We start from the raw sequence: 26,967 nt of genomic DNA, 5'->3' as shown, positions 1-26,967 counted from the left end.
TCCCAGCAAGCCCCGCGCCATGACGTCCCGGGGTGTGCGAACCGCACCTCAGCCCCGGGCTGCCCCTTCCCCCCGCGCCGCCAAGTGGTTCCCTCCTAGGGAACGGCAGGAAGATGCCATACCCAGGACACAGGGGGGAGAGGCGGGGGTCTTGTCTGAAGGAAGGGCCGGGCGGTGATTGGCGGGCTATGCAGCCAATGGCAGAGGCGCGGCGAGGCCCTCAGCCAATGGCGGGCGGCGGGGTGGGGTTGGGCGGTGGGTACTGCGCCTGCGCACAGGGAGCGCTGGGGAGTTCGTCGTGTCCCTGAGGCGGCGGTGGCGGCGGTGCTCGGTCGGGCGGTGGGGATGGGGCGGCGCTGAGGGGCGGGCGGGCGGCGGGCGCGGGCCGGCGGCAGGATGAGCCAGGAGGAGATCCTGCGGAGGTTCGTGCAGCGCGTGCGGGCCATGAAGGACACAGACCACAATGGGGAGGACAACTTCGCCAGCGACTTCATGGTGAGCGGGGCGGCGGGAGCATCCCCGCGGGTCGGGGCCTGAGGTCCGCCGCGGAGCCCCCTCCCCCGGCCCCGCATCCTCCTCCCGCGACGGGGCGGGCGGCGCCGCGGGCTCCGCTTCTCCCTCGGCTGGACCCCGGCGGCGGAACAATAGTGGCGGCGGGCTGAGGGGCCGGGAGAGGGCGGGATGCGGCCCCGGCCCGGGGACACGCATGAAATCCGGTGGAAATGTCATGTTGGGATGGCAGGGAGGAGGCTGCGGATGTTGCGCAAGACTCAGGGGCGCCGGGAGCTGCTCAGGTCGGAGCCGGGAAGAGGAAGTGGACTTTGGGAAGTGGCTGCTTCACCCCGGCGGGTGGGAGACGGGAAAATGCCGGGTCCTGAGTGAGCCCGGCCCTGAGAACTGGCAAGGGGGGAAGGAAAGAAGAAAGGAAAGTGAGTCTGGTTTGAAGTGCGGCGTCTGAGCTGGTTTTATTGGAAATCGCGGCGTGCGCGGTGCTGTCACAAGGGAGCTGGCGTGGTTGAGGAGGCTGCTTTTGGTTTGGCTTTTCTTTTCTTTCTTTTTTTCTTTGCTGTGAAACATAAAGCTATCTTTCAAGTGAGGGCTGACTGCTTGTCCCGCTTGTCCCTGTCGTTCTTCTGCACCGAGTATAGAAAGTCTTGTGTTGCTCTGGAAATGGAAAGCATGTCAACTGCCCCAGAAAACAGGGCTGAGTTTAGTCTCTTCGCAAAGCGTGCATGCGGCCGGCGGACAGTGTTATATTTTAATCATTTGTTAAAAATGGTGCTTACAATGATGGTCTGAAAGCTTAGAATTTTTTAATGCTTTTCAGCACCTTTTTTGCAGTCTGGTCCGTTTAGCCGCTAACATTGTTAATATCGAGCTTGTGAGCAGCGGCAGGGCCGAGAACACTTCTGAAATCAGGGGAAAGTGTTTGCGTTTCCTTTTTTGTAGTTCTGTAAGGGCAGATGTATTGCCTAAAACGATGTGCGCTTGCTCGTGTGTGCTCTCTCTCTCTCTCCTTTTATTAAAAAACAAACAAACAAAAACTGTTCAAAGTTTCTGCTGCCTTTTTAACGTATTCTTTGTGGAGCTCTTTCGCTCACTTCCAGTTCTGAATAATGAGCCAAAGGAAAGCTGCAGGGCCCAGAATGCCTTAGTTATTTTACTCTAGTACTCTACTAGAAAAGAGTCTTTTTCTTTGAGTGTTTATTGTAGAAGCAGACATAGAGCAGTTTTAGATGTGGCTTGCCACTGTAAAGTAACTGTGTTGGTTTTTTTTGATGTGTACTTTACGTAGCAACTCAAGCTCTGATACTGAGAATGGAAGAAGGGTGAAGACAAGGTGGTGAGAGAAATAGTTTCGGTCTCTTGGGTCATTCTCTTTAAAACCTTGTAGGGGTGTCTTGTCTTTTTTGGGAGTAACATCTTCTCATTTATGTATTGGGTGTGCTGCTACTGCTAAGCAGTGGCAAGTTTGTGAAAAAGGAATTGCTGTTACTCATCACTCCACTTCCAAGCCAAAGTGGAATCTAAAATTAGAAATAGAGCGGTGGCTGAATGCAGCAGAAAACAATTCCTTTATTTTTTCATCTTATATCTTGCCATATAGTATGTGTGTGTGGGGGGGGGAGGATTACATTTTTTCAGTATGGCTTGAAAATACTTAGTGCTCTTATAGACGTCCTGGTGCTTTGTAGCATTTGTTGGGAAGAGGAATTAAAGAACCAGCTGTAGCTTCATGGATTTTACTCAAAGCTAAAGAAGTGTTAATACATTTGACATCTATGTAGTAATGTTATTGATTGATTGATTTTTTTTTGGGGGGGGGGGCAGGGGGTTGATCTTTCCCAGTGGGATGGGTTTTCAATCTCATTTACTGCAGGGTAGGTAGCATACTAAAGATGGCTGGTTTTTACCCAGGGTAAAAAGGGTATCAGACCTTGAGGCAGACCAAGGCAATGATGGGAAAAGTGGATGTGGAAGGAATAGGTGGAAGGAGATTGCACGAGAGATTGAAATGAAAGACTTTAGTTAAGGCAGTTGTAGGCCTCCTGAGGCCCAAGGCAGGGGTGGGGGTTGGGGAGCGGGGGGACAAGGAATGCATGCAAGGTATATAATCCAGCTACCATTACCATTGGCTAGTTTTTCACAAAGTGGGTGGCATGGCCAGACGCTGGCCCTGGGTCAATGCTCTGAGGCAAAGGGTGGGAGGAAGGAGGGATTAAATCCCCCTTCTCTGCCTTACCATGTCGCTCTGGCTGAGGTATGGCTGCTCCCTCTGCTCTATACTCCAGTGGGGAGAGAGGGGAAAACCCTGGTAGGGGCTGTCCTCTTTCTTCCCTGCTCAAGCAAGGAGCCAGGTGGAATGGGGGGCAGAAACGTGGCAGTCATGTATCCCTGTTTTCACCCCCTTGCCCCTGTAACGCAGACCCAGACTGGGGTCCCATGGGCCATGGAGGCCTCCCTCCCCTGAGCCTGCTCACCCATGCCCCCACCCCTTCCACTTCAGCAGGGTAAAAGTCTGGCAGGGGATCCATCCCAACTGGGTTTCCTGCACCCACCCCCTTGTCAGCCAGTCCTCACTGCTGTAGTTAGAGAGTGGAGGGGTGGAGCCAACCCTGCTCTGGGGAGCAGACAGCCCAGCCCAGCCCACAGCTGCAAAGCCTCCTGAGATAGTGTGGTACTCTGATTTAACTTGAAAAAGGAAGGAGTCTGGGACAAAAGTTCCATAAAATAGTTTGACATAAATCAGTTAAGTCCGATACTACATTCAACCAGATTTATCTTAAACCAGTTTCAGCCATTTTGAAACTGTTTTTTGTGTACTAAACTTCAGTTCTGTTACAGGTTGAAACCAGTTACTGATGACTTAGACTGGTTTATGTGTATTGTCTGTCCGTAGCCATATACCCTAAGAGTTTGTGGGTAGTGCTATTTCACAACTTCATGGCACTATAGCTTATACCAGCAAAAGAGATCTTTGGCCAGTATTTCTAGTATTAAACCAGTTCCTTGAACAGAATTACCCATAATATTAAGGATTTTCTTTTATGGTATAAACTGCATATATGTTAGGCTTAATGATTGTTTTTTGGACTCCTAACGGACATAGCTGTGCTAGTAAGATTTATGAGACTAGAACAATTCTCAGTGGGCTGCTGCTGGTCTGGCCCCCATCCTGAATGTTAGAAGCTTTAAATTAGTGCGGTTCATATATGTATAGGCTGAAGGTCAGACTTCACATAGCAGTGCGAACAATATTTTTCATAACTTGTGGGTTATCATGGGAAGACCTTAAACATAGGAATTCTGGTATTTTCATTTCTATGCAAATACATAACTTAGAGATTTTCTATTGACTTACCATGCAGTGCACTTGGGAAAGAGTGTGTTTATTTGGAGTATTTTTTCTGCTATTAGCTTACGTTGCCATAGTTGTTGGATCATATGACTAAATTAAAAATAACTATTGAAATATGAATAAACGGATTTTATTCTTAGTATGGCAGTTATTATATTAAACACTTTCAGTGTGTGTCAGTTTGTCACTTTAGCATTGGATCACATATCTTGCTATGTTACTGTTACAATGCTAATAGAAATTTTAAAGTAAATACTATAAAAGTAAAAAGTTATTTACTGAAACATCTGTAAGTGAAATATCATGAGCTCTGTGCAGGTGCCTACACAAAGCTCCTTGAAGGTTTGAGGTTCTTTGTGGAAGATGAAAGATAATAAAATGACCCTGACTCTAATGTTGCATGTTAATGAAAATAAGTTGTTCAAATCAAATATGTACTTTTTATTAGTTGCTGTTTTTTACAAGATAAGATGTTCCATGAAGTAGGATTAGTAATCATTACTACTACAAGTTCAAAGAACTTATTTTCGGCATAGGACCAGATTCTGCCTCATCTTATATTTTGTGTACTAAATTGTTTGAGATTTTTTAGGCAGTGTCAAAAACACCTGCAGCCTTGACTTGTAAGATGTTGGCATGCCCAGAGTGGGTGGTGGGAAAACTGTGAGGGGCTCGATCCTTGTTACGGCAGCTCAGTTCCAGCCATTTCACTGCTGTCTTCCCTGAGGCATGTGTGCTAAGCAAAGTGTCTTTGCGTGCCACATTCTGGCATGTGTACCAGGGGCTTGCCTACCCCTGCTGTAAAGTATTGAAGAGTTTGGCATGACATATTCTCAGTTTAAAAAATAGTTAAGTGGGTGTTTGATTTGAAATTAAGTTCATATTTTAAACCCATTAAAATTAGATCCTAGTGCTACGCCTGCCCCCTAGTTTCATTATTCTTGTCTTTAAGTTTCTTCTTCCTTATTGCTTTTGTTAAAGGCCTATAATTTTGTCCCTTTCGTTTAAGGGTAACAGTAAAATATGCAGTATATGGTGCTTTACCTAGATTGTTTTTCAAGTCATTGCTGTATGTGGAAAATTAGAAAGAAATCTTGGATATTTTGGGAAAAGTAGATATCATATATTCAGATTAAAATGTATAAAGTTTTCTGAGCAAGTTGCTGTGAAGAATACGAGAATGAATTAGGGTTGTATGTTTAGCAGTATTATACGAATTAATTACTTCTTAAATACTTGAACATTCTTAGTTGTGGTAAAAAAAAAATACTGCAAATGATGTTCCCAGGACAGTATGTTCATAGTTGAATACACAGGCACCTAAGAAAGTTGTAGTTATGCATCTTTATAAATGGTGGGTTTTTCTGTGATAAGTAAAATTGATGTTGTATGTATGTCAGGTGTCATTTTTTGTTTTTCCTCTCCTTCCAGAGTTACAAAACTGTTTTGATTCTAACAAGAATTTAACTCTCTTTAAATATGTTCTTTTAGGAACTTTTTTTAAAGTGATGACAATTTCAAAGATTAATTCTTTCTGAGAAAATTTCAGACTTATAGTATTTTAAGTGAAATATGAATGCCCGCATCTGTTTTTTCTCATGTAAGATGGTATAAAATAATATATTGTATTTTCAGCGTGTTAAGGCTAGTTGGATGTAGCAGGGGAAGACTTTGACAGAAGAAGGGAACCAAAAAATAGATTGACTCTTTCTTCCATGGCACTTCAAGAATGGTTGTTAGTACCTGTAAGCATAACAAGATATGTGGTAATTTTTGTATTTTTAAACTAATTGGTTATGACAACTTCTTTAGTATCAAGGAAGTCTTGAACAAATAGTCTTAATCTGTTAAGGTATTAAGAACTTGCATGGAAGGTCTTGATAATCTTGCAGAGCTAATTGCATTCCTGATAATAACTGTAGAAGTTTCACAGAAGTAATAATAAGCTATATGTAGTTATTCAAAATATTGTATAGTTACTGTCTAAATTAGAAAGGCTGAAATAAACCTAACTTGACAGTTGAGTCATACGAAAGGACCTGTCTTCAAGAGTTTCTCCAAACTCCTACTCTTGAGGCGGTTTAAAACCATATAACTACATTGGACCCTGTAATCTGGCTGATTTAATATAGGCTTTCAAAAGGCAGGAAAGTCCGCTTCTGTAATAAAATTCAATTGGCTTGATATTTTTAGTTTTTAAGCATGATTACTACTAATGTCTTTAAAAAAACAAACAAGCAAAAAAACGGGAAATAAAGGAAAACATTCCTGTCAAGGCTCTTTATATCTTGACATTTTAAAATTATAATTAATAGGTAATGTTTAGCTAAAAGTCCATTATGAACAATTTTAATAATACAGGCCAGTCATGATGTGACTGTCATAAAAGCTTAATTTACTATGCTGGTAAGAGAACTCTTTATTTCTGTCTGGAATGGCATGGCTAAATAATAGTTTTGATGCATCGTATGTTAGATGCCTCTGAAACTTGGTGAAATGCTGTTTACTTAATGTTGGCTGTATATTTATATAAGTCGCAATAGGCAACCATTTCATTTAAATATTTTGCCTTTTTTGTCCAATTAGAAAGCAATCCAACGCTGTTGTTATTTTTCAAAGACGGATATAATTTTTATAGGGGCTGGTTGTGTGTGGGAAGGAAGATCTTTTTCCATTGCTACTACCCCCCACCTTTTCTGCTTACAGAAAAACAGTGCATGAACTGAACTAAGTTGATGATTTTATGTTCTCGGGTCAAAAGAGCAATTATTTTTGAGAAGAAAAATTTTAGTAGATCTCTTGGGTAATACTTTGTTGCATACCTGAAACAAGAATATATTATTTGGATTTTGTATGCAGTAAGATTTCGTGCTCTGAACAAGTCTTATGATAGTACTCAGTTTGCTGGATAAATGACAGATTTGTGGACTGACTTGGCATGAAGCGTATACCAAAGTGCTTGGATAATTTTAGCTTATGTGTGAGATAAATATACCATGTTTGTATGCCAGCAACATTTTATTTAGGTACATAGTAGTACAGAAAAATTAAAAAGAATCATTAATTCGTCATAAACTATAGCCCTTGTTGAACAACTGTTCTTGGTCATCTTTTTCTTCCAGGATTGGGGATGCTGAGTGTGGTTTTACCTGTTGTGTAGTTGGGGAGTTTTGGTTTAGAGGCTATAGCAGTAATGCCTGATTTGATGCTGCCATGTTCTGTTTTTGTTAAGATGCTTTAGTTAGAGGAAAAAGCCAAATTACAGCAATAGCTTGAGTACAGGTTTGCTGAGCCCTTCTGTCATTCAGCTTTCAACTTGTTTTTGTTGTTGTAAAATGACCAGAATGCTGAATACTTGCGTAATAATAAAGTAATTTGGCCATTCTGACACTTCTGTGGGGCAGTTACCACCCTTATCTCAGAGTAGGTTTTTGAGCTGGAAACTTGCTGTAACTACTTTGGGAGGGAGAAAATGTTTACACAACCAAAAAGACAAACTGAAACACCAAGCCTTCCAGGGGCAACATATATGGGTAAGCAAAGGTATGAGTGGACTATGTGGCTTTTGGGAAACTTTCTCCGTATCTGTCCTTTTTGTGCTACAAATTAATTTAACTTGTCTAATATAATCTTATTGGTATTAATAAATTAGTAGAAATGTTTACAGCCTGAATTACTGTTGCGGAAAACACTTTTGAAAGAGAAGCCCAAAGGAGTTGTTACCAGCGAGTTGTAAACTGGAGGGGTCCAGTGTGGTTCACAGTTTTTTAATAAGGAAAAACACCGGATTACATAGGACGGCTGTTATGCTGGAGAACAACATGAAATGGCATATTGTCAGATTAAGAGAACTATTATAGAAAATGACAACCTAGATGCAGGTTGTCTCATCCAGGAAGACATGTATGGATGTTTGGCATCTTCAAAGAATGGTTTAAAAACAAATCAATAATTGTATGGTCAATTTTTTGTTTCCTCAGTAATCTAAGTTTTCGTCCTTTTTTTTGTGGGGAGTGATATTGGGTTACATCTTTGAGTGTTTAACTGATACTTTAAAGTAGGCTTGAAGGATGGAAAGTGATAGTTTGTATTGCAGAATTTCTTCACTATAATTTCCCTGATGTGTTGACTGAACAGTTTGGGCAAAGAAAAACTGAAATCTGAAGTTTGCTGGAATAAATACAATAAATAGCGGGTACATGGGTTAGATGCTTCTGCTTTAAGAGTGGGATAGGCTAGCATAGGACAGTGTAGTAAGCTTGCATGACCATGATTTATGCTGCTTTTGTGGTTTAGGAGGACCTCGGTTTCTGGATATCAGCATGGCATTTTACATAGTTGAACTTTAAGTATCTTTTTCAGTGGTGAATAGCTAAGTTTATGGATGAGCTAATATGAATAGAATAGAGAATTCATGGTTCAGCAGTTAGCAGGCATGGTATCTAGAATATGGTATATGTAACCTGCACGTGGGTGTAGAGAGAACTTCTCTGTAGTGTGGTAAGTGTCTGTCATTCCCTTGCTTCACAGCTTTTGCTAGTTGTCTGTAGAGGCCAGGAAAGTTCTCTCCCATCTCCTCCTACATAGCAACCCCTTGATGAATGCTCCTGGCTTCTGCAAGGCTTAACAAACAAACAAACAAAACAACTTTCCTACCAGCTCCTTCCTGTGCTTTCTGTCTGGGAGACTAATCACTAAATAGCCTAGTTGGGTGGAGTGCCTCCTTTTGTGTCCAGTCTTGTTCAACAGCTGTTGGAGGCAGAGCTTTCCTCTGCCTTGGAAGTCTCTTTCTCTCTCCTGTAGTGATATCCCTGGGTATAATTGGTTCTCATTTTGTTTTGGTTAGCCTAAATAAGAACAGAGTATGGACTGCCTTTTATAAGAGCCTCTGAAGCTGGGGGACTCTGAGATGCAGTTGGTCCGACCAAGTGCTCTCCATTCTTTGACTCTAGAGAAGCTGTTTTTTTAACTCTCTTTTTTTGATGCTCTCTTCGTTAGGGTTGGCCAGTCTGTCTCACTTCTTTGGCTTAGTTTTGTGGGTTGGAGGTTGATTGACAGCTATTTAGACAGGGACTTGACTTTTGTGGTTTTTGGGTCAACCTCAAGTCTCTGAAAGATCTCTTTCAGGAGATCATGCAATATCTGTAGGATACTTTCTTGTGAGCTGTCACTGAAGAGGCAAATCCTTTCCCCTGAATCTATCCATCCCCTCTCTTTTATGGGAATGATTGTATGCATTTGAGTAGGTAGCCATCTTGAAAGGGCTTAGTAGACAGACCTTTCCAACCATGAGTTAAAACAGCCCTGTGGTGTTCGGTTGTCTCTCCTTATGTGGGTGTGATTTGCATGCAGCTAGGCAGGTGGTTGTCTTGGAGGGGTATAGTAGACAGTCCTTTCCAACCATGAATAAGAAGCTGCTTTGGTGTTGATGCAGATATGCGGTGTTAACCTTCCATGGCACATGTCTTTAATGCTTTTTGTTGGACACATCTGTCCTTGGGTAATTGTGTTCCTGGCTGCAGGTTATTATACAAACTTCCTGTCCTTAGTGCTCAAAGAAATTGCTATGTTGGAGTTGTGTGACCCGGTGGTGACTAATTTATTCCTGAGTTGTCTGAGCAGTACTTCCTTCTGTCTAATTCTGCCCTGCATGTGTTTTACTTGTCCTGTAATTGTTCATCATGCTGGAATTTTTTTCTTTCCTGGGTACTAATGGATGTGGTCTACGTGAGAGATGTGAACGTGTTGAATCTGCATGTGTGAATGCAAAGTTACTTTCTGTTGCGTTTGCTAATGGCAATGAATATAGAGAGTAAAACTATTTATTTTCAATACATTCATTGCTTGCCAGTCTGGGAGCACTCTTTCCCACACTTGTACCTGGAGTCATTTATTTATGACTGTTTTGGGACAAACTGGCAATGATAATGGGATCCCACGAGCAGGGTATGCATTATTAAATCAATCTTAAGAATTTGTTTTAATTGTAAGCACTTAATCTCTCGGAACCTAAAATGGCTGCTTATATTGGAACCAGTGGGCCTTACGATAGCACCCTGGAGAACTGGCCTATGTATATAGTGGCTGGAGCAGTTTTTGAAGTAAATTAAATTCCCCCACAGAAACATGTAGCTGCATTACTCAGTTTAATGAAAGGAAAAACATAGTTTACTATGTATCCTGCTCGCCCTGTAAAAGCCAGCAAGCAAAACTGAAAATTGTTGAAAGTCATCTGGCACCTAAGACATTAGTTATTGTAGAAAAATTCAGGTTTCATAAAATAAATCAACTTGAAGGTGAATCTACTTCCTCTTTTTTGACAGATTTACACAAATTGTGAGAACATTGCAGTTTTGAGGATGGAATTAATGAGGCCCTTGGAGACCGATTTGTTTGTGGGCTACTTGTTAAAGCCGTACAGAAGAAGCATGTAGCAGAGGAAGACCTCATTTTTAAACATGGTGTTGAGATTGGAATAGCTATGGAAACTTCAGCAAAGGATGCCTTAGTACTGCATGGAGGAGCGCCTATGGAAATAGAAATGAATGAATTATTAAACATGCAATGGGCAGGCAGCAGCTTTATGTGCTCTAGGCATGTAGAGGTTCTATCATCCTAGCTAATTGCTGGTTTAAAGAACTCTACTGCCAAAGCTGCAGTTAAAAAGGACATGTCCAGACAGTGTGCCATGCTAAGAGAAATAAAGAAGAGAGTGCAGTAAGGTATACAAAAGGGAATAAAAAGGTATACGTAATGCAGAGGGACAGTGGTAATACGGGTAGTGAGAGTGAAGCGGCTAGTTCTGGGTTTATATCCTGTGAACAAGAGTGATGAATCACTGTTCTGTCTGGACCCCGAGTTGCTGGGAAACCCATAAAATGGAGCTGGATACCCTGCATGTTATCTCGTATTTAAAATATGAACAAAACTTTAAAAAATATGAGATTAAAGGAGATCCTGGGGTTGTTTAAAAACATACACGAGAGAGAAGATCATGCTAACCAGGGTGATGTCAGGACTGTAGAATATTCCTAAATGCCACCAAATTGACCAGTTTGAGACTCGGGAGTGACTGCCGAACAGAGTACAGAAGCAAAAGTTTGGGCTCCACTGGTTGTTCAGCCATCAGCTTTGTAATCTACAGTGATATCTAGCAATGCTACACCAGAAAGAAGCAATGCTGACTAGTCAGGATCTAATAGTACTGAGCAACCTACATCTAATGAGGAAGTGTCTGAATCTGACATAGTGAAGGAAGGCCGTGTCCTCAGGACTGTGTTCAAGGGCGTGGTAGCCACTACTCAGAAAGGAAACTTAAACATGAACCTGACATAGTAGTTGGTTACAGCACATTTTCTGGAAGCAGTCAAGAAGGTGATTGGCCTTATCCAGAAAGGAAGTGCAGTGCACAAACTGTAAGTTTCTCAGGTGCCTTATGTCACTGTCATATCAGAAGCAGGCTGGGACTCAATGTGAGAAATGTGAATGTGTTGAATCCGCATGCATGAATCTAAAGTTAATTTCTGTTGGATCTGCTAGTGGCAATAAATGTAGACTTTTACTTTACAGTCACAATACATTCTGTGCTTGCAAATTTGGCTGCAGTCTCTTCCATTCTTGTGTTCGGAGTCATTTTGTCCCAGAGCCCTGGGGCAAACGTAATGGTCTGTTCCCTGTTTAATACTGAATCAGTCCAAATTGGCAGTGATGAAATTCAGTAGAGAAATTGATGTTTTGATTGACTTGTGTGTTTTGAGTGAAATGGATAACAGATAAGTTAATGTAATACTTCAGTAGTATATCAGTGGTGCATTTATACCTTTTATGGGCCTTTTTACACGTGCTCCGGGGGTGGGTGCTTTAATTAGAGTGACTGTCAGAGCTGTTCTAATTAAAGTGACCACAGTGTCTTGTGCATCAGTGCCCCTATGCTTCAAAATACTGGTGGGGGTGCTTTAAAACTCATCAAACGAACTTGAGTCAAAACACCCTCACCGCCATTTTGAAGCACAGGCTGACTGGAGCATGCTAATTGGCACGGTCCAGCAGACTCGATTAATAGTCAGTTCCAACGCGCTGTAATTACAGTGTATTAGAGCAGCTTCCCCACATATGTACAGGTACTTTTATATGTGTATGTTTTATGTTTTATGTAGAGTCCTATATTGCTCTTCGGCACGTTCTCCTTGACAGTGCAGCTGGCTGTCCAATTATTTCACACTTTTGTTTTTATGCATTTAGTTTTATTTCCATACATGTAGCATCTTGTGTCTGTAGACAACAATGTAATATAACAAAGCTGGGTTATTTAATTTATTGCGATCCTTTTTGGTTTCTAATTCTGCCCTCCAAAGTGTTGGCAAGTCTTTCTGGTTTTTTTCTCTGCTGGGATGTTTGGTGGGCTTCCTGCATCCCAGTCACTTAAAGATGTTAAATAGCACTGTGCCCAGAACAGAGCCCTGTGGAACCCCACTTAAAGCATCCTGCTATCAATATTAAACTCACTCTCAATGCTAAGCAATACTGGGTTGAGAGAAATATGCTCTTTCTCAATCCTTCCTATAAATGACATTCCCTTTTTGCACTTCACAACCCTCACTTACCAAAGCCTTATACATCTGCATTAGAAGTATTGTTTCTCCCTATTTACCGATAAGGTAACTGAAACCTTATGAGGCAAAACAAGGTAATTTCTGATGGAAATGAGACATTAGTAAACATTTCAGAAGCTCATAGCTGGGAATAGGACATTGGTAAACATTTCAGAAGCTCATACCTAAAAGCGTAGGATGCATTTTCAAAAGTGATTTGGGCACCAAAGTCAAAGGTGCAGTGAAAATCAATAGTGGTTAGTACAGGGGTGGGCAGTTATTTCAGGTGGAGGGCCACTTACCAAGTTATGGCAAGCTGTTGAGGGCTGCATGGGTAGCCCCGCCTCTTGGCAGGTGCCCTGCCCCCTGGTCACCATCTCAGGACCAATGTCCCAGGGCCAGGCCCAGAGCAGGGTGCAGGCTGGCAGGGGTCCGTGGAGCCAGGCTGGGCTGCACCATCAGGGGGAGGGGGGAGCTGGCCCGGCTCCATAGAGTCCCTGCCGGCCAGGACCCTGTATCCCTGCTGCCCTGCTCCGGGCCCTGCTGGCACTGGCCCTGGGACACGGGTGTGGGCCCTGATCCCACACCTGGTCACTCCCGGTGCCCCCCAGCCCTGTGTTATAGGCAGGGTGCAGCACACAGCCCTGCCCCCTTGCTTGCTGGCAGGGAAGGAGCTGGTGTAGAGCTTGGGGAGGGTGGGGGGTGGGAAGGAGTCCTCTGTCCTGCCTTGTGGCTGGTGCTTCCGCTGCAGCCACTCGCAGCCCATGCAGGGCTGTCTTGAGTGGCTGCAGTGCAGGGGCACTGGCCGCAGGGTGGGTGAAGGGCCACTTTTCCCCACGCTCAGCTTTTCCCTGGGATCCTCCCCTGCCCTTCCCCCCTGCCTCTTACCTGAGCTTCCCATGCTGGGGCAGCCATGTCATCCTAGGCCAGAAGCCCCTACTCGGGCCCCTGGCTGGGGGGACGGGGCTGGGCAAGCCCTGCTGTTGAAGGAACCCTCCAGGGCTTTCCCTGGGTCCTACTGCCCTTGGTTCCTGTCATCTTTGACAGGAACCAAGGACAGCTAAAGAAATTTAGGAAATTAAAATTTAGGGGCCCCATAGGCCAGATAGAATGGCCTCGTGGGCTGGATCTGGCCTGCGGGCCGTATTTTGCCTACCCCTGGGTTAGAAGGTAGGTGCTTGTGAAATGTTTACCTTGCATTTCTAATGTAGCAAAACGAAGTTTTGGCTCATTGGACACAGTGCCTCATGGAAAGGTTATATGATAAACCTAGATTATTTCCAGTTTTCTGAAATTGTGCAATTACTGCATGCTTAGCTATACAAATCAATAGAATAGATGAATCCATCCTTAACTATATGATATGTTTGATAATATGATTATGATACTGGAATGGGATCGGGGAGAACTGGTTTGTAAACTGTTTCAGTCATACATGCATAATGTTAAATTGTTTAAACTGACATTTTCAGACTGCTGTATTCTGTAACTTGTTGCAATTTCTTTTACATTTTTTCAAAGCATTTACCTAAAAGGACGACTGTTGACATAGCAGTTGTAATTAGCAAAATACTGTTGTACTGTGATGAATGTACTAGTCCTTTGCTATAAATATCTGAAGTTTTTTCTAGAGGTATTCTTGTAGATGGATGACTATTTTTTCCCTCTCAAGAAAATAGTAATCTTTTAGAATTGAACTCATTATTCTATGTGCAAGTGTGTGTATTACATTATTACATTATGTAGCAGGACACTAAGGTGCTTGCTACTGAGAGAGCGCGTAAGACTCCTCAGGTGCTGGTTCCCAAGGCAACGGGAGCCAGCAAATGACCCACACCTGCCAGCGGTCAGCTGGCTATAAGAGGCAAGACCTGGCTCGTATGAGGGGTAGGAGAGCCGAGACCAGAGGCAGTTGCTGATGGGCATTGAAGATAGTAGGAGTTCCCTACCAACAGGGAAGGATGAGGAAACTCCTGGCCAGAAGAGAGAGAACCTGAATGCCAGAGCAGCATTGGTCACCGTGGTAGGAGAGAACCCGGTAGGCCTGAGCCTAGTTATAGCTGGAGGCTTATGTTTGCGTTGTAGCTTGTGTTTATGTTGTTGCTGGTGTTTGCAGTTTGTTTAACACCGGTGGTTTGGGTGAGGCTATAAGGGGATGGAAGAGGCCTCATAGGGGACTCACGATAGAGTGAGGACCCCAGCCCCAGTGAGGGCGTGGAGTTCAGTGGTACAGACCCCAGCTCCACAGAAGAGCCCGGTGAGAAGGGCAGCACTGCAGGGAAGAGCCTGGTGAGAGGGCAGCACTGCAGGGAAGAGCCCCAGTGAGGGGGGCAGCCTCGCAGAGAGGGAAGAGCCCCAGAGAGAGGGGGCAGCCTCGCAGAGAGGGAAGAGCCCCAGAGAGAGGGGGCAGCCTCGCAGAGAGGGAAGAGCCCCTAGTGAGGGGGGTGGCGTATAGAGAAGGTCCGCAAGGCCTAGGCACACCGAACACCTGGAGCAGGAGGACTGTGGCCAAGTGGAGGAGAGGTAGCCTCCCTACAAACAAACATATCATCAAAGTCGTGGCAGGCGAGAATAAGAGGGTGCAAATCTGAAGCTTGGCACAGTAGAGGAAGCGGCAAGGGCTAGCACGGCGACCCTGCCATCCCTCCTGTTACACATTACATTATTACATTACATTGTATTACATTATTACGGTTGGGAAGAGGTGGGGGGTAATATGTTGTTCTGCTTTGAAGCTGTGTAAGGGTTAAAACACTAAATTCCCACAGGAATGGAGTTTTGTTACAAACTAGGTAAGGTTATGTAAAGGCAACCCAATTAAGGAAATGTTCAGTCAAAATTTATTTTTAACATATCGTAAAACTTGCATGTCACCTTTGGTACTTTGACTGACAGACTGCTTCTCTCTGTAAATGAATTCTTAACACCATCAACCTAATCATAATGAAAGACAAAACACTAGAATACAACATGAACTTTTCATGTCTCCTTATCAGATGACGTATGCACGTGAGTTAGTTTTATATGCTTTACGTTAAGCATTAAAGTACACATTTAAGCACAACTTAACTTATTTTTGTCCTACATGAGAAACTCACCCAAATGGAAAAAACTTAAATTGATGAGAATATTGTCAGGTGAACAAAGTAAAGCTGGCATAGAAACTTTGTACCTTGTAATTGTAACAAGCTTAACATTGGATATATTTTTTAAAGCAACTAATGACTCTACATACAGCCCCATTCTGTAGCTGCTTGCAGCCTGCGTGGGGCTTGTCTGCTCCACACAGCCCCATGTGGGCTGTGAGCGCCTGCAGCAGGGAGCGCTGGCCATTGGGCAGGTGAGAGGCTGCTTTTCCCCACACTCATCATCAGCTTCTTCCCTGCCAGCGAGCAGGGGGTTGGGGTCGTGTGCACTCCCCGGCCTGTACTGCGGGGCTGGGGGGCACTGGGAGTGAATGGGCGGGGAGCCAAGCCAGCAGGAGCATGGGGCCCGCACAGGTGTCCCGGGCCCAGTACTGCTGGGACCCAGAGCAGGGTGGCAGGAGCACGGGGTCCCAGCTGGCATGGGCTCTATGGAGCCAAGCCAGTTCCCCCCTCTCCCTGATGGTGCAGCCCAGCCCGGCTCCACAGACCCCTGCCAGCCTGTGTTCTACTTTGGGCCCCACTGGTGCTGGCCCTGGGACATGGGTCCTAAGACATTGGGACATTGGTCCCAAGTGTGCGGGTCGGGAGGGGCGATCCGCGGCCCTTTTCCGCGCATGTGGGCTGTGGCCAGCAGCCCGGGCATGCGGGGTCGGAGAGAGCCGGCAGCGAGCTAGAGTTAGTCACAAACGTGTAGTGGTTGATTGAAAAGATTGTTTACTTGCACCCAAAGATGGTAGTGGTGTAGGCTGGACAGGTTTCCAGGCTCAGCTCCTGCTTAGATCCTTGCTAGAGGACCACGACAAATTCAATTGCTCCCACGGAGTTGTTTAGGCTCTGCGGGTCTGGTTCGGTTTCTTGGTTCCCCGGAGTTGTTTAGGCTCCACGGGTTCGAAGGGTTCCCCGGAGTTGCTTAGGCTCCGTGGGTTCAAAGTTTACAGGAAAGGGATACGTCTGGGATTGGGATCGGCGATGGGGAGAGGCTAGAAGCGAAAGCTCTGTAGGTTCGGTTATTAAGCCTCTATTGCCTGCTTCGGGGAGGCGCATTGGGTCCGCGAGGGTCCGCAGCACTTGGAGATCTTCACACAGAGTCTCTCTCTCTCTTCTTCCCTCCTCCGACTTGGGCAAAAGCTACCCAAGCCTTTTGTATGGCTAGCAAGCCAATAGCTAGCCGCCACGTGTGCCTACATTTGGAACTGGCCAATAATGTGGCGCGAATCCGAATACAAATGGCGGGAACTCCTTTGCAACGTGCATCACTAGTATGCAAAAGAAATGCACCCTGCAAAGAAGCTGTAATTTGGCGGGAAATCCCTCGTTGCACCAGAGTTCTCTCCTGCAGCAGAGAACTCTATCGTGCAAAGAAAGCTACAATTGGCGGGAAAATAATTTAGCGGTGCTGAAGCACACACAAACAAAAACCACAACTTTGGGTTGTGACACTAAGATGGTGACCAGGGGGTGGGGCACCTGTCAAGGGGCGGGGCTACCCATGTGGTCCTTGACCGCCTGCCAAAACTAGGTAAGTGGCCCTCTGCCCAAAATAATTGCCCACCCCTGAATTAGGGTCCCTTACAAACCTTCTTGGTGTTCTGCATTAAAGTTGGCCCCTAGTCCAGGTATTGTCTTTCAGATTAAGTGAGACCTAATGTACTTCTGAGCTTTCATTTTTTGCTGTGCTCCAGCAATAGAAATTTGTTGTATCGTTATAGTGTAGCATCACTTCTACATGGGAACTGGGCAGTCTTTGAACTACAATTCCCTATTTTTTATTGCATTGGGAAGATTGAAACCTGTATACCTACTGTAAAGGAGTGAGGTTATTGGGCTTTACTGAAAAGTTGTGTAATCTCATAATTTACAATAAATATGATTTATTAAAAGGTGACAGTAATAATGCAAAGTTGGAATGATTGTATCTAAAAAGTTTATGTTGCTACAACTTTTTTTTTATTTACCCTCTTCACAGAACATAAAAATATTTACCACAAAACTGATTTGCTGGCTAGTTTCATAGTTGGTAGGGTCGGAAGGGACCTGAGCAGATCATCAAGTCCGACCCCCTGCCATGGGCAGGAAAGAATGCTGGGATCAAACGACTCTGGCTAGGTGATTATCTAGCCTCCTTTTGAAGACCCCCAGGGTAGCAGCGATCACCACTTCCCTTGGAAGTTGGTTCCAGATCCTAGCCACTCTGACTGTGAAGTAGTGCCTCCTGATATCTAGCCTGAATCTACTCTGTCAATTTATGGCCGTTATTCCTTGTTATTCCTGGTAGTGCTCGGGGGAACAGGGACTCTCCCGTTGCCTGCTTGTCCCCCTTGGCCAGTTTGTAGACAGCCACCAGATCCCCTCAGCCTTTTCTCATGGAAGCTAAACAGATTCAGGTCCTGTAGCCTCCACTCGTAGGGCCTGCCTTGCTGCCCCTTGACCATGCGAGTGGCCCTCCTCTCTGAACCCTCTTGATGCTGGCCACATCCTTCCTGAAGTGCAGCACCCAGAACTGGACACAGTACTCCAACTGCAGCCTGACCAGTGTCTCATAGAGGGGGAGGATCACCTCCTTGGACCTGCTTGTGATGCATCTGTGGATGCATGACAAGGTGCGGTTAGCCTTCCTAACCGCGTCCCCACATAGGCAGCCAATGTTCATTTTGGAATCAATAATGACTCCAAGATCCTTTTCTTCCTCTCTGCTGATGAGAAGGGCGTTCCCCAGCTTGTAGGTGTGCTGCTGGTTCTTCCTCCCCAGGTGAAATACCTTGCACTTGTCAGTATTGAAACCCATCCTGTTCTCATCTGCCCACCCCTATAACCTGTCCAGATCTAGTTGCAGCCTGTCCCTCTCCTCCAGCATTCCCACTTCTCCCCACATCCTAGTGTCCTCTGTGAATTTGAACAAGGTGCTTTTTACCCCCTCATCCAAGTCGCTGATGAAGATGTTGAACAGTGTGGGCCCAAGGACCAAGCCCTGGGGAACCCCACTGCCCACATCCCTCCAGGTTGAAAAAGACCCGTCCACCATCACTGTCTGTGTGCGGCCCTCCAGCCAATTTGCGACCCATCTGACTGTGTAGGCATCGATGCCACAGTCATCTAATTTTTTAATGCGAATGGGGTGAGAGACAGCGTCGAAGGCTTCCTAAAGTCCAGAAAAACTACGTTCACTGTGATACCTGCATCCAAGGATTTTGGGACCTGGTCGCAGAAGGCTACCAGGTTGGTCTGACAGGACCTGTCATGAATGAACCCATGTTGGTTGCCCCTAAGCATGATCTCCCCTGCTGGTCCCTCGCAAATGTGCTCCTGGATAATTTTCTGAAAGAGCTTCCCTAGGACCGAAGTAAGACTAATGGGTCTATAGTTTCCTGGGTCCTCCTTCCTTCTGTTTTTGAAAATGGGGACCAGATTGGCCCTTTTCCAGTCCTCCGGCACCCTGCCAGAGCACTGCATAATTCTCCCTACTGCTAAGTAAAGATCCAGGGGACCTGGTCAAAAATCTAGTTCTCCTGGGGGACTTTAATTTCTGTGACATCTGTTGGGAGAGAAACAGAGCAGTGCACAGGCTGTCCAGCAAATTCTTGAAGTGTTTTGTGAAAAGGTTTTTTGGTACAGAAGGTGGTGGAGAGGCCAGTTAAGGGGAAGCCATTTTTGAAGTAGCAGGACAGGAGGGAGAAACTTGGGGCTCTGGGAGTGTCCTGCAGATGAGTTTGTGACATCCACCTTATAGTACTTTTGTCTAATTTGTATTTCCTTAGCTGTTAATTAGAATAACATGAGAGACTGTTTCAAAAGCCTAGCTGAAGTTAAGAAATATTACAGACAATTTTTGGAATATTTTGTGAAAAGCTTTATGGTACAGGTGGTGGAGAGACCGGTTAAGAAGAAGGTTTTCTTGACTGGCTGTTCGGAAACAGGAGGAACTAATTGAGAATGTGAAGGTAGAAGATAACTTGGATAACAGTGACCACAAAATGTTGGAGTTGAAGTTCATAGGGAAGAAGTGAGGAGAGCAGCACAATAAAGATGTTGGACTTAAAAAAACAAACAAAACAGAACAGACTTTAACAAATTTGGGAAACTGATGGGCAGGATCCCCAGGGTGACAAGTCTGAGGGGGAAAAGGGGTCCAGGAGAACTGACTGTACTTTAAGGAGACTGTATTAAGGGTGCAGGAACAAGCTATCTGGGTGGAGTGGCAGAGTTGGAAGTGCAACAGTACACCAGTCTGGCTCGCTCAACTCTAATGAGTTGAAATTCAGCAAATAATCCCAAATAAAGTAGAAGTTTGGTCATGTTACTAGTGAAGAGTACAAGAGTATCACAATGGCATGCCTTTTCTTACTCCAGTACCATATCTTTGAGCATGGTTTGCAGCAAAGATAGGGAAGGGACAAGCAAGCAACCAAGAATGGCAGAAGAACAGGTTAGGGATTATTTAAAGAAGCTAGACGCTTCCATTTTGGTAGGGCAAGAAGGGATATGCCTAAGGTGTGGATGGAATTGGCTGAGATAATTTCAGAGACTTTGGGGAGATTTTGGATTTTCAGTCTTTGAGAACTTGTGCAGGTTGGGTGAGATCTTGGATGATTGGAAAAGGGTGAACATAGTCCCATCTTTAAGATGAAAGAGGAGAGGGATCTGGGGAATTGCAGACCAGTCAGCTTGACCTTGATACCTGGAAGGATTGTGGAGCAACCAGATCCTCTAGGGATGTATTGCAAAGCACCTAGAGAATAACAAGCAGATCAGAATAGCCAGCATGGATGATGCATGTCTGAACAACTTGATTTAATTCTATGATAAGGCTTTTTAATAAGGTGACAGGCAGTGACTGTAATATTTCTTGACTTCTGCTAGGCTTTTGAGACAGCTGTTAATGAGAATAACATGAACATCTAAGGAAGTACAAATTCGACAAAAGTAGTGTAAGGTGGACGTCACAAACCCATCTGCAGGGCACTCCCAGAACCCCAAGTTTCTACTTGCTGTCCTGCTGTTTGTTCCAATGAATAAACCAAGGTTTGCCTTTGGTTAACTTCTTATTCACCTGAGCCTTAGCTCCACTGTCCTCATACCAGACCTCACAACTGCAGCAGGGGGAGTTGGGGACAGACAGACTGTGAACTCCAGGTGGCTTCCCCTTGGGTTTTGAAAGGACTTTTAGGTTCCCTTTGTGTAGAATGAATGGGTTAGCCTGATGTATTGCTTGCCCTGAGATCACTTTTTACCACAGGCAATTTGTAAGGAGACAAAAAACAAAGATTTCTATATATAGAAGGAAGAAGGTATACAAGAAAACTGATCATAAAGTTTGAATAAAAAGACAAGTTAAGCTATTTACCCTTTCACCTAGCTACCAGCCCAGCTCCTCTGGAAACATTGGCAGGACTCAAGAGCTGACGATAATCCAAAAACCTCACTGTTTACTAGATAGCCCCTAAATACTAACAAGCCAGCCTCCCCTTCCCCCACCCCATCAGCATTGTCATATATTGTTTATGATCTTGATTATTTGGACAATTAAATGCATGACTAGCAAATTCATGGATGACAGCACATTGGGTGGAGTTGCAGACACTCTGGAGAGTAGGGCTAGGATCCAGAATGACCTGATAAACTGGAGAAATGGTCTGAAATGAGTCAGATGAAATTGAACAAGGCCAAGTGCAAAGTCCTGCATTTGCAGTGGAATAAATGCATGTGCAAATACAGCCTGGGGAGTGATTGGCTGAGCTGCAGTACTAAAAAGGACCACGGGGTTACTGTGGACCATAAGCTGAATTAACCAACAGTGTGTTCTTGTTATCAAAAAAGCCCACATATATTGGGTTGTATTAACAGAAGTGTCTCTTGTAAATTAAGGACAGTGATTCTCTGTTCAGCACTGGTGAGGCCTTACCTGGAGTAGTATGTCTAGTTTTGAGCTCCACACTTCAAGAAGGATGTAGATAGATTGGAAAGAGTTCAGCAGAGAGCAACAAAAATGCTTTAGGGGCCTGGGAAGCATGACTTATGAGGAAAGGTGGAAAAAATTAGAATTATGTAGTCTGGAGAAGAGAAGACTACTGGTGGAGGGGGTGGGAGGTGATCACAGTTTTTCTGTGATCACCTGTAGGATGATTACAAAGAGGTTAGAGATTAGGAAGAACTTTTTGGTTACCGGATGGTGAAGCATTGGAACAGGCTACCTAGAGAAGTTGTGGTATCTCCCTCCTTGGAAATATTCAAGAGTAGGTTATGCAGACACTTATCTGGCGTGATTTAACTGGGGTGGGGCATGGACTAGATCTTGTGAGGTCCCTTTTAGCCCTACCTTTCTACGGTCAAATGACAGCTATCTTTGCTGTCTATATTGAACCTGACGATGTTTTTCCAAAGCAGTGTAGTGTCTGGCAAAATGTTTTGGTAGATGAATGTAATATGTAGTGTTACGTTTTGTTAACAAAAACTTCATGTGTATGCAGTCTTGCAGTATCCACAATATTAATGGTATTTACAAAAGTTTTCCACACCTGGTAAAATGAATACTAGATTGGACACCTAAGGCTGCAGGAAGTGGCAGCTTTTCTTAAAATGTCTTCTGGCAGTTTGAAGTTATTTTGTATATTTGAAGATTGTTTAAATCAATGCAGTGCTAGATTTAGGGTATGTTCAGAATGTTAGAGAAGTGATAGTTGTGAGAGGTGGGGAGGTTTGGTGAATTTTTTTTAAACAAACAAACAACTTACTGTAGGGAAGAGAGGTCGAAATTGCTTATTGACTTAGTTATTTTTTCAGCCTATTAGATTTTCTCAGACTGGATTGCTGTTAAAAGGTATTTGTTGGACAGGACTAAAGCAGCGATTGGTTCTAAAGCCTTTACCTTTTGTTTTTCATATTTAAAAGTCATTGTAATGCTTTTTCCATAATGTAGTTTGGACTTGAAGTCAAAATTTAATTTTAATAAATTACTAATTGATGGATTTTTAGATTGGATTTAACCATCAAAGCACACTTTACAAAATCTCTGTAAATTGATCAAAAAAAGTGGTGGTATTACTGATGCATGTTAGTTATTTTTGTGGGCTTTTTTGTGACCTTCCTTGTGGTTAAAGTCTATCGGATCCCAACTCTGCATTGGGTTTTAAATGTAACTCTCTTTTCCTCCTTTGTTGTTAGCAACAATATTGGTAGTTCTTTCAGTTTTGCTAATAGAAATGTATCTAACTTTAGTTTCATCTTTGTTTGTGTGGGGATTTGTTGGAACAGACAGACCTGAACGGATGCATTTCACCTGTCCTCTTGTAGAGCCTTTCTTGTTGCTGATCTTATGACTGTATGGGAATCTCATTTGGAAAATGACATCCTTCAGGTTTTCTGAGTTTGCATGCCAGATTTTTCTTTTAGAGCTGCTCTAAAGGAAAGAACTTGTGCAATACTTTTTCTTTAGGAAAATTTCAAACAACCTACTTGCAAATGAGAAATGGTGTTGCAAAAGGAGAAATAGAAGAAAATATTCTCATCCCCTTCCCTCAAGATTCAACCATTGCTTTTTCTGATTTGCCTGAGTTTGTTGAATCTGTCTTATGAACATTGTACAAACAAGGTACCTTTTAGGAACTTTGCATTCCTGTCAGCTGGTGGTTGAATCATCCCTGCAAAGTGTGTACTTTTCCACTTGGCATAGCTCTGATGTCAAAGCTTATGCAAATTGCAGTATATATTTTTGTCCTGCACAACTCAGTCCTGATCTGCATCTTTTATCTTTTGTTTCACCTTTGTTCTTCAATGCTGCCTTCTTTCTTCATTCCTGTCTTGGTGCCTTCCCACTGTGCCCTCTGTAGGGAACGATTTCTTAATCCTAAATCACAGGTCCCAACATTTCTAGAAGAATTTGAGGCACACATATGAACTTCATCTAATGTATTCCTTTGGACTGTCTTCATTATCTTGTCTCTGTTTCTAGTTTGAGAACTCTTCAAAGCAAGGATTAGCTTCATCTGTGTTGTAGAGGAGATTTTACCATATTTATTTGAACAAAATGATACCCCCCCCCAAATGATGGGGAAGAGGGTGGAAGCCCCTTATTTTACATTCACATACAAGGAAACTGCATTAAAACATTGTCTATCTTTGAACTGCTGCTAAAAGATGCATGTACTCAGTAGCTGAAACAGTCTATGAAGTTGATTAAATAGAGCCAACACTGACTATGACTGTAAAATACATGGCTCATATGGGGCAAACATGCTGATGGGAAGCGACCATAAAGATTAGTTAGTGCAATCCTGAATAAGGCATAGGGTAGTGCCCATTGGGCACAGTCCCTCTCAGTGCCAACTCTTTCAAGTCATGGTGAGCTACTTTTGCATATATGTCAACTTCCTCTTCACTTCCACAGCTGAGCTGCATCTTTCTTTCCCATTTCCAAACATTCCTGTTTTTTCACCAGCCTTAAATGTCTGGCAAACATCACCAAACAGGGTCCCAAATAGTTCACCCAGAAACCCTCTGTTGCTTCCTTTTTCAGCCTGTCGCATATGATTAATGTGACTCTGCCCTCCATACAGCGAAACTGGACCAGGTTGCCCTATGCCTCCTCTGCATATAAATTTTTGGAGGATCCCAGGACTCATGGCAAGGACACCTGGTTCCAGTCATGGGGAGGGGTGGGAATTAACAGCAGAATCCTTTATAGGGGGGGTATTAGGAGTATGCATGTATACTGAGCAGTGCTGAGCTGTGGAGTCACCATGGCTTGAAAATGCTGTTGACTTTGCTAGGGTACAGCCTGATGTACTATGTGGTAAATCATGAGTCTTTGGGTTTTGGATTAATATCATGCATAGTTTATACTCTCTCTGAGTAGGTGCTAATGTGCTACAAAAGTGCATTTATGGAGTTCCTGTGCTAAAACTTGCAGCAGCTTCAAAAAAGCAAAAATGCATAATCTTGGGGTGAACTAATCAATGAGCCTATATGCAAATTGTTATAGCTATGTTTATTTCAAGGTCAGATTTTTCAAATTTGCTCCTTCCATGTGCTCAGGGAGAACAGGGTTTGATGGTAAGGAAGGTAGTGGGGCAAGGTACTGCATGGGGAAGAAGTTGTGTGGGCCAAGGACAAAGGCAGTCTCTCAGGCCCCACCCCCCCATTTATTTTCCCTCCTCTGTAGTGGTGGGAAGGGGATAAATTTGAGGCAGACATCCAATAATTAGGTTCTATACCTGGAATTATATCAAATGTATAAATTCTAATCTAATTATTGGGGGTTGTCTTATGATCAGGGTCATTTTATATTTGAGTAAGTACAGTATATTGGTCTCTTAACAAATAATGAAATGAAAGCAAATAAGTGGTTATTCCACAATTCTTCTGTTCACTGGACTACTAAGCTGGTGCCTGTTGATCCTGTTCAGTTTCCTAAGGCACAATGCACGAGAGACAGTAACTTTTTGTTTCACTGGCAATAAATGCTCTGCTAAAGAATCAGTCTGTTTTTTAATAACTGGCTTTAGCTTCCACCCTGAAAATCTGACCGCATGGATATTTGGTTTTATCAAAAGATTTAACAGAAAAGTATTCTTACTGGCTTATCTCTGTGCTGTAGTGGTATAAGGAATTTTTATGATTCTTACCTTGTTGGAAATGCTGAATAGTCACTTAGCTTCAACTTTTTTTCCTACAGTTGACTCTGAAAATAACTTTATTTGTTTAATGTATGCCTTTGAAAATCATTAAAAGGTAAAGCTTCTGGTAGATGTTACATTGATTATGCAGTGAACGTGTTAATTGCACAGTAAACAGTAATATGCTACATGGTCAAGCAGTTTTATCACACAGTAAAAATGGCACACCAGCCACAAAGATGTGTTCAAATTTAAGCATTTAAATGTGGAACATGTGGTGTGGAGCTCCCTGATCTGCAGCTTCCCATGTGCAGGCAGCTGCAAATGCACTGTTTAAAGATGCATGGCATGGGCAGCTAGGGATTGGGGAGCTCAATGATTCCCTAGTTGTTTTGTGATGTCAAAAGTCCCAGATTCCAACAGTTGCATGTCCTGAATATCTAGTGTATCAGAACAGGTAACTTTTTTGCTGGGTGGGGATCTGGGATAAAGTTACTCAGGTCCCATTTAACATCTGCCAGGGGCCTATGTTTCCAATATTTTTATTTTACAGTTATGAGGTGGCACAGGCACATGCTAATGAAATCAGTATTTTGTTGGCACTCCTGTATTTTCACTGTAAGCTTTCTGGGTTTATCTATGAGCTGGTAAGGAATAATCACAGAGACTAGGGTAGTTTAAGATGTGTTTACAGTAATTGCCATAAACAGGCAGGTTCATTTTGTCAGTGACTATCAGTTGTTAAACACCTACAACCAGAAACTTAAATGGCGCAAATTACAGTGGGTGGAACTAACCATATTCTCATTTAAAATGGGGAATCTCCATCTTGAAATTGTAGGCCCTTTAACACCTGTAGATATTTAAATAAGGATTTATTTGTTTGTATAATCTAACATCAGTTGTTGTTGTTGAAGAAAGACCATGAATAGAAGTGGAGTTGCCCTATTATTTCTTCAGTTTCTGTTGACATTTCTACTACATTTTTTTTTGTGGGGGGGGGAGGAGAGATGGCATGATTTGTCTCGTTTCACATTAATTGTAGATTTTATTCTGTGTTGCTTGACTGCCTGTGTTTCCTTCACTTTATTAGAATTTGTCGCTTTGGATTTCTCTGAAAACTGTCTTTATTTTTATTCCTTTCTGAGGTTTTTGATTCCTTTTAAACGTTTACTTTGAATGTTAGCTTCTTTTAAAGCAAGCTTTCATTAGAGATATGTCTAGAAATAGTAGATGAGTCAGTTGGTCTTCATAATCTATTTTGGTAAGTCGGTACTAAAGCTCTTGGGCTCCCAAAGGAAAACTTATTTTCCTACATTACTTATGATTTTAGTAGGTAGCTGTTAAAGTGGCTTATGATTTTAGTAGGTAGCTGTTAAGCTTTTAGCAAATACGTTTAACCGCTTAACTTCCTAGGGCAGTGCTTAGTAGTAAAATGCTGGGGGGGGTGTATGATTTTAAATTCCATTGGATAGTTTATATTAGATTTGTGCTAATCCTTTAGTAAAATTGTAGGACACTCAAGATTTAGTATACTCCTTCTAAAATGGGAATGCTAGTGTGCATTTAAGAGGTAAGGATGTTTTTTGGATGTGATATCTTTTATTCGATCAGCTGCACGGTTGAAATAAAATTAGACAAGTTTTTCAATGCAAGATTCTTCATCAGGTCACATTTGTAAATTTCTGTATTTATATATCAAGTCAGTAACTTCTTATATTTGATTATAGAGCTATCAAAATTATGGTAGACTTTTGTAGTGG

At 43.3% G+C, this 26,967-nt stretch overlaps 1 protein-coding gene across 3 annotated transcripts in view; it reads left to right on the top strand.

Annotated features, from left to right (window-relative positions):
- Nucleotides 1–359: 359 nt before the first annotated feature.
- The window catches only part of PTPN12 (protein tyrosine phosphatase non-receptor type 12), a 130,046-nt gene continuing 103,438 nt past the window's right edge, over nucleotides 360–26,967 (top strand). The window contains exon 1 of one of the 3 annotated variants that reach the window (XM_019487500.2): nucleotides 360–495. In XM_019487500.2, coding sequence (XP_019343045.1) covers nucleotides 397–495 — 99 coding nt within the window. In that variant the 5' untranslated portion in view covers nucleotides 360–396. The remainder of the gene's footprint in view (nucleotides 496–26,967) is intronic. The other 2 variants (XM_006266586.4, XM_006266587.4) reach the window with 2 other exon arrangements.

Source organism: Alligator mississippiensis, chromosome 4, assembly GCF_030867095.1.
Source record: "Alligator mississippiensis isolate rAllMis1 chromosome 4, rAllMis1, whole genome shotgun sequence".
Lineage (NCBI taxonomy): Eukaryota > Metazoa > Chordata > Crocodylia > Alligatoridae > Alligator > Alligator mississippiensis.
The sequence above is the reverse complement of the archived record's forward strand: the minus strand, read 5'-3'. Positions and strand labels throughout refer to the sequence as shown.